General features: G+C 40.3%; 1 protein-coding gene across 1 annotated transcript; it reads right to left on the reverse strand.

Annotated features, from left to right (window-relative positions):
• Positions 1 to 4,618: 4,618 nt before the first annotated feature.
• On the reverse strand, positions 4,619 to 5,212 carry LOC145980192 (uncharacterized). Its single transcript, XM_083113221.1, has one exon. The coding sequence runs from the start codon at positions 5,210 to 5,212 to the stop codon at positions 4,619 to 4,621; it is 594 nt and encodes a 197-aa protein (XP_082969347.1).
• Between the last annotated feature and the right edge of the window lie 3,138 nt (positions 5,213 to 8,350).

The following is an 8,350-nucleotide window of genomic DNA, read 5'->3' on the forward strand; positions in this document are numbered from 1 at the left end:
TGAATGGTTGGTTAGGTGCTCGGTTTACCTTGTCCCTCCGAACGAAAGATGGAATGTATACAAGCCTGTGCCTCCTAAGTTTATCGCGGCTATGAGAATGAATCGCGAAATGAAACGAACTGGAAACTTTCAATATGTATATATATTTTATAACATGCTTCACTAAGGAGGTCAAATGACAAGTTGGATTGCTATCCTTTTTATAACTTGTTAATTTTATTACGAACGAAGAAAGAATGCATGACACTTAATGCTGTAATGTTATTGATTAGATCATCGTTTATCTTGTCCGCATCGATTAATCTCCTTATGTTCTTCTTCTTCGTCTTCTCGTCGCATCCATCTCTCCTGTTATCACAATCGAGACTTCTAGATTATCATTTCTTCTCCCTGCATTTTTAGAAATGTAATTTTTCATGATCATCCAGCGAACGCCGGAGACATTTCAGCAAAATGTCGATTATTCAATGGATGTTGTAAGGTTCCATGTTTTTTTTTTCACTATCTCTTGTTTGGTCGATTTTGAATTTGGGAGTTATTTTTTTTATTTTGCCTTTCGCGACATGTTCGACTATTCGTGACAATACGTTTCAACCTTTCTGTATAAACGTTGAAAAGTTTCAACGAACGTGACTAGCGAAAGTATTGAAATCGAAGTGTGAATTATTTTGTTATGGTCTCCCTCCGTTCTTCGCATGTATGTTTCATATCACGCTCGCTGACATTGAAATAAGCGAAAACAATTGCAAGACAGCACAGGTTATAACCCATCGTAACTAGGTCTGTTTTTTTTTAAAAAAATAATAATCGTCAGTCCATATGACAATGCTTTTGTGACGTGCACGCCCTTTTTGGTTGCTGTCCGTGATGATGATCCTTTTTTATATATAAATATTTTAAGTTATGCAATAACTTTGGACAGCAGCTAATTATCATGGCGTTATATTCGCGTCCATGTCTGAAACTAGTCTTTATACACACAGCCAACTCACTCATGCAATATAATATCTGATGTAATATAATACAAACAGCTGTGGAAAGTTGTCGACTCTTCGCGAAACATGACGTACACGTCAGAGTTGTGCAGAAGATAGGGTCGACCCCCTTGTCGATTTTGGTGATGTAGAGTACGTGTACGAAATTTGGAGGTCAAGGGTGTGCCAATTGTCAATTTTTTTTCGATAGGATCATCGTAGAGACATGCGTTAGCATTGGCTCCTAACAAAATAAACATAGGTTATCATGGTTGAACCCCCCCCCCTCTGTCGAAAATTTTCCAAGTCCAGCGTTAAAAATTGCAAATAACTCGAAAAACGGTGAGAGATTGCGCGAAAATAAATCGAAAAATCTCCCCAAACACCACCCCTTGTCGATTTTGGGGATGTAGCGTATGTATGCCAAAGTTTGGTGGTCCTGAGTTCAAGGGTAAGGGATGTTTGCACACACCCTCCCAAAACTTTTAATCACTCGTAACTTCCGAACATGTAGCCGTAGAGAGGTCTGGGGTTTAGTGTGTTGGTCGAGTCTCGGTATCCTCTGTCCTCCCATACCAAAAATTTAGTATAGGTCATCATAGAACCAAATTTTCATCAATCGAAAAAAAATTTCCAAGTCATGCACAGCACGTTTACGTTTGTCGCGACTATCTTGAATTAACTAAGCGAGTCCAGATAGCGTTGGAGTTATTCTGCCTTCAGTTTCTTCACAGTAACATCAATTCATATTAACAACTTACGAGAGAACATCATGCATCTCATTTACAACAGAGCAATTTAATATCCTCGTCTAGTACGCTGCACTTCTTTGACACTAGATGCAGTGCAGGTGTATCCCGGTGTCAGGCTGGTGAAAGGAAATAACGTTCAACCAAGTAGACGAATAGCGGTGTTCAAGTTCAGAAGATTCAACAAATGCCTGTCTGCTGCTTTAAACGTTCATTTGATTAGTTAGCCACTCACCACGTGGTTATACACTACACCACATATTACACCTCTCCAGGACGTGGTGCAGACACCAAATACACTACGTGACACCCAAAATCAACGAGGTAGGTTGCACCGTGTAACCAACTAGACGCGTGAGTGCAGTCAAAAAGTGCAGCGAACTAGACGGAGCTATTGAATCAAAGTGATCACGTGGCATTCTCTTTGAATCTGACTTCACCCACCCGTCTTTTTTTTAATCCTTAATCGCGACAATAATTGACCGACTTTTTAAGTTTACTCTATGCACAGATAGGTTAATCGGGGGACTGGGCGTACAGTTTAAAGTAGAATCGGAATCCAGTAGGTATCGAACCCGGGACCCTTTGATTACAACGTGACGACTTATCGACAAGGGGAGATTTATTTTTTGGTGACGTAGAGTACGCTTAGAGAGGTCGGGTTTAGTGTGTCGGTCGAGTCTCGGTGTCCTCTGTCCTCCCATACCAAAATAAACATAGGTCGTCATGGAACCAATTTTTTTCATCAATCGAAAATTTTCTAAGTCCACAGCGTTAAAAAAATCTTAAATTGCAAATATCTCGAAAATGGTAAGAGTTATCGAAAAAATATATCGAAAAACACCCCCATCCCGGTCGATTTTGGAGGTGTAGAATACGTGTACCAAGTTTTGGTGGTCCTGAAGTCAAGAGGTAAGAAGTTAGCCCACCCTCCAAAATTTTGATCACTCGTAACTTTTGAACGAATAGTCGTAGAAAGGTCGGGTTTAGTGCGTCGGTCGAGTCTCGGTGTCCTTTTTGATCTTCTAACAAAAAAAACATAGGTTGTCATGGAACCAAATTTGACCCCCATCTGCCGAAAATTTTCCAAGTCCAGCGTTAAATTGCAAATGTCTCGAAAAACAGTGAGAGAGAGAGAGATAGTGCAAAAAATCCTCCCCGTTGACCCTTTTGTCGATATTGGTGATGCAGAGTACGTGTACAAAGTTTTTAGAGGTCCTGGGTCAAGGGTGGGCCAATTGCCAAAATATTTTTTTCATCGCTCGTAACTTTCGAAAGGATGATCATAGGGAGCTGGAATTTCTTGCGTTAGCATCGACTAGGTGTCCTCTGTCCTCCCATACCAAAATAAACATAGGTCGTCATAGAACAAAAAAAACTATTCCGAAAATTTTCTAAGTCCAGCGTTAAAAAAAATCTTAAATTGCAAATATCTCAAAAATGGTAAGAGTTATCAAAAAAATATATCAAAAAACACCCCCATACAGCATCGTTAGATGCCCCCTGTCGATTTTGGAGGTGTAGAATACGTATACCAAGTTTTTGTGGTCCTGGGGTCAAAGGGTAAGAAGTTAGCCCACCCTCCTCCAAAAACTTTGATCACTCGTAACTTTTGAACGAATAGTCGTAGAGAAGTCTTGTTTAGTGCGTCGGTCGAGTCTCGGTGTCCTCTGTCCACTCATACCAAAATAAACATAGGTCGTCATGTTCTTAAAAAAAAAAAAACTTGAGGGGGCGCTGCTTGCTTGTACTCTCCCACTCTCCTATTGTTCACCAAACATGCCCCCTTCACACAGCACAGTCGCTACAATATCATTTTTTTTGCATCATGAGGAGAAAAACATCGTAGCAGTAGGAGAGGGGGTCCAAAACATCGTAGGAGAGTGGTGTCCCGTTTAGGTCGTAGCAGGGGGAGGGCACACATTGTAGAAGATCACACATGAGTTTAAAAAAAAAAAAAAAAAAACATCGTGGAAGATTACGCTGAGAGCAAGGTCGTGGTAGATTACACTGAGGAACCTTACAGTAAGAGGAGACAGCAGCCTTATAGGAAAATGTCTTAAGTTATTTCAAAAGTGTAGGTCAAAGGACGAGTTATCATAAGAGCAAAATTTGTAGGAGGTAAAAAAAAAATGATGTCAGAGCTTTTTTTCTGTCCGCTTTTCTCTCATTGTAGGTTAGTTTAGTCCGTAAAACGTCGTAAAATAAAAAAGTAGGTCAAAGGACTGCGCCAGAACGAAGCATACAACCTAAGGAATCCTAAAAAACAACAATTATTATTTGTTTGTTTGCGTCACAATACAGAAATAATAAGAGGCACGCGCGCGCGTGTGGCACATCGTTCCCGAGAGGTTTACAAAGGTCACGATATATAAACATTGGTCCCGGACTTGGAAAATTACGTTAAGGTGCATTCATCCTTCAAGGATGAGAAAGGATGAGAAAGTGCATTTACTCATCACTGCTTTTCTGCGCTGTGAAACATCGTCAGCGCAATAAATGAGGCGCGGAACGTGGAGAGAAAGTGAGTTTTTGAGGTTTTGGTGCGATTTTTTTAGAGGTCGAAAAATCAGGGTTGTTGTCAAAGATACATTTGTGACCTACTGTAGAGGCTCTCGTGTAGTTTAGCAAGAATAAAATGGATAGGTTAAGTTATATCACGTAAGATCGTGATATACCTACCAAGTGCGAGGTGGGAAAAAAAGTGGTGCATTGAAAATTGTACTAAAACATCGCTAAACGCTAAAACATCGACAAAAAATTGTCAAAATATGTCAAAAAGTGATATTCAATTGATAAAAAAAGAGGATACCTACAAAGTGCTACTTTGAAACAACCAGTTTACACTACTTATGAACGAAATTCTTTTTTTATTTGAAAGGCCCATGTATGCCATTATGTATGGAATATGACATCGTTCAAATGTCCGCCGCGGCTTTTCACGGTGGCACTTATCCGAGTGGTCCAATTTTCAATGACACTGCCGCATAGATCCGGCTGAATTTGAGCGATGGCCTGGGCGATGTTGACTTTAAGGGCATCGGTCGATTGCGGCTTATTGGCATAGACCTGCGACTTCAGGAAACCCCACAAGAAAAAGTCTAGCGGGGTCAAACCGCACGATCTTGGTGGCCAATTCACGTCACCTCTGCGAGAGATAACCATACCTTCAAATCGTTCATGCAGAATGTCCATCGTGGCGTCCTCTGTGTGGCACGTAGCGCCTTCCTGCTGGAACCACATGTCGTCTATGTCCATATCGTTCAATTTGGGCCAAAAGAAATCGGTTATCATCGTTCTGTAGCGCTCGTAGTTGACGGTGATGGCCTCACCAACGTCGTTTTCAAAAAAGTACGGACCAATGATGCCGCCGGCCCAAAATCCGCACCAAACGGTAACTTTTTGTGGATGCAATGCCACCTGGTGAACCTCGTGTGGGTTGGCGTCGTCCCATATACGGCAATTTTGCTTATTAACACAGCCATTCATCCAAAAATGCGCCTCGTCGCTAAAGATGATTTTCGGCCAAAATTGGGGTCCTCTTCCAAACGCTCCGAAGCCCAGTCAGCGAACAAACGGCGTTGTCTATGGTCATTAACTTTGAGCTCCTGTGTCAGTTGGATCTTGTACGGGTGTAGGCCCAAGTCCCGACGCAAAATTCGCCAAGTTGAAGTCTGCGAAAGGCCGAGTTCTTGTGCACGGCGAGGAATTGACTGCCTCGGGTTCTCCTGCACACTTGCACAGACCGCGGCGATGTTCTCCGCCGATCTGGCGTTCCTTTGACGTACGGGTGTTGGCTGATTGTTTACCGAATCGGTCATCTCGAATTTGGCCACCAAACGTTGGAGAGTCGACTTTGAAGGGCCACCGCTTCTGCCGTAAAATGGGCGCAACACGTGCAACGTTTGCACTAACGAACACTAATTTTGATAATAAAGTTTTATCATTTGGACGCGCTGCTCAATCGTGTAACTTGCCATGGTGATTTGGCATCAGTGCCTGAAAAGGAAACAACAGATTAGACAGACGCCACCAAAACAACATGGCCGCCACAGGCTGCCAACATCGAACCGCCCTTATTGGAAAAACCTTTATCATCGTGATTGTTCAAAACTGAACATGGCACACTTGCATCACGATAAATATTACTAACACAATCATTTTTTAGGTTAGAGGCCGACATTTGTGGGTTAAAATCCCGCCACGTGCAAGAAGAATAAAGTTTTGATCTATGAGATAATGTGGATTATATTGTACATTTCTAACATTATCATTATTTGTAATAAGTACAGATTTAGAAGTTGGATGTGCATTTGTACCAAACAGTTGATAGAAATCTTTAGTATAACTATGGTTCTCAGCATCTAACTCTAGTTTTTGGAATGAACCTTCCGTGTCGTCACATCGAAATTTCATTACGGAAGTTTCTTCAGAACTAGATCTTACAGATTTATTAAATCTGTGCTTCCAACGGACATGTTTGCGAGCACGAGAATTAGTTGCAATCTTCTTACTAGAAACTGTTCTTGAAGAATCATCGGACCCATCACTAGACGAGCTACTGAGTCCAACATCATACTTGGATCTTACATTCTGACATGTATTAAGTTCTGTATTGTCCACAACAGTTGATTTTGTTATACTTTACTATTTACAGCTAATTGTATGCTTCGAATGCTGTTTAATACGTAATTTAAATTAGGATTTATACTTTCCAAATATATAGGCAATTGGTAAGGATCGTAACTGGCATCACATTTTTCACAACAGAACTTTCCTTCGTGGCAGAATAAATTATTAAATTTTCCAATGTGTGACCGAAAGCTTCAAACATGAAACATGACACCACGAATGACAATCAAAACATTGCACATTCCTCAGGTTATTATCAAGTTTATCACAACATGCTACTTCTTCAATCTTACCTGACTGTACATCAGCAATATTACCATCGCGAGATTTGCTACTATTTAAGTAGGTTCCTTCATAGGAAACATTAGACTTTAACCTTTGTGAACGTCTTTGTTTCTTTAGATTTATCTGCCATTATTACACCGAATAATAATAAACTCGAGTAAAATATTTAAGTTCGCCAATTTTGCCTTCGCAACGTGTTCAACAAATTGCAAATCGAAGATAAATAATTTTTTAAATGTCTATAACAACCATTCCGCAAACTTCAGACCACGCATCCGAACATTGTCCTTTTTTCCTTGAAATCTGTCTGTAGGCGCAAAACGATTGACGCAAGCCTTTTGTTTACACTTCAAAGAAACATCCTAGTATTTCCCTTTATAGAAATATGCTTACAGTTTGATAAATAGAATACAATGAAAACTTGGAGCCTTCCTGTTAGCTGGATTGGCTTAAAATTTCTTACGAGATACTCGACCATGAAACCCTTCGTTCCTGCATGCAGTACTCACTGTGCTTGCAGATACATTCGCGCCTTGATTTCCAAATTATGTAGCTATTGTTGGAGCACTCGTATTGTGGTTTTGTTTGATTCTACGCACTATGAAACGTTATCCGTGGTAGTTGAGCACTTGTGGTCACCCACTTCTGCGTTTGTTCTTCACCATTTTAATCCCTCCAAAGCGGTGAATTATCGTCTGAATGGTTGAGCGGAGTCTGTTTACAAGTCCTGCGATTTTCCCGTATACTTTTACACTCATTATGCAATTTAATAATCAACTTTCGCTCACTTCCAGTTGTCTCCTTCGCTTTGTGATCGATCGATTTTGATTTGTCGCACGCTGGATGACACTCTCCCGTTGCATTTGGCTACATAAATTGGCTATTAGCAGCTCTGGTGTAATGTGTGCACAGAAATCTTGTTCCTATCCGCACTAAAGTAGCCTTCTTCTCCCAGAGTTCCTGGGTGCACGAATACTTTTAGTACGTGTCGCTTGCGGTTTGTGTGTATATTATGCTTATGGTTTGCGTGTGTATTAAAGTTAAGATCCGTTTTGAGACGGGATATATAAATCGATGTGCATTCTTTTGTCTTTTCGAAGTTTGGTGATCTTTACATGTCAAAAACACCTTTTATGCTGGTTTTCATGAAAAATGGCACAGTGTACGAATACTTTCTGCACTCACTGTACGTGGGATAAATTCGCACACACTCCTAAAACAAATAACTGTCCGATATTACCCTACCTACTTGGTTAACTTCGGACACAATTTAACATTTTTTAACACCATATAGTGAATTACTGTGTACATTTTTAAATGTTTAATATGCTACTTAAACATGTAGCTAGCAAAATAAAATATGTACAATTCCCTCGTCATTAGTGCACAGTAACAAAAAAACTGTAAAAGGTGTCCGAAATAACCCCATCTGCAACAGTGCAGCAGTTTGAGTTGTGTACGAACCTGAACGTTTGCGAGTAGTTGTTGGGACAAACAGACATAGATGAATTCTATTGCATTTAACAATTGTTAGGTACTTTTTGATTGAGATACTAATGTATATTTGACTCAGTAATGGAAATGGCAAGTGTGAATTGTATAGATACATTTTGTACCCTTCAAATGTTTGTGTTTCTAATACAATGTGCCCTTGTCACAGGATGGTGAGACATCGAGAACGAACAATCCTGTAAATGGGTTCAATGTTTA

This window comes from Lepisma saccharinum, chromosome 27 (genome assembly GCF_977018435.1).
Source record: "Lepisma saccharinum chromosome 27, izLepSacc3.1, whole genome shotgun sequence".
Classification (NCBI taxonomy): domain Eukaryota; kingdom Metazoa; phylum Arthropoda; class Insecta; order Zygentoma; family Lepismatidae; genus Lepisma; species Lepisma saccharinum.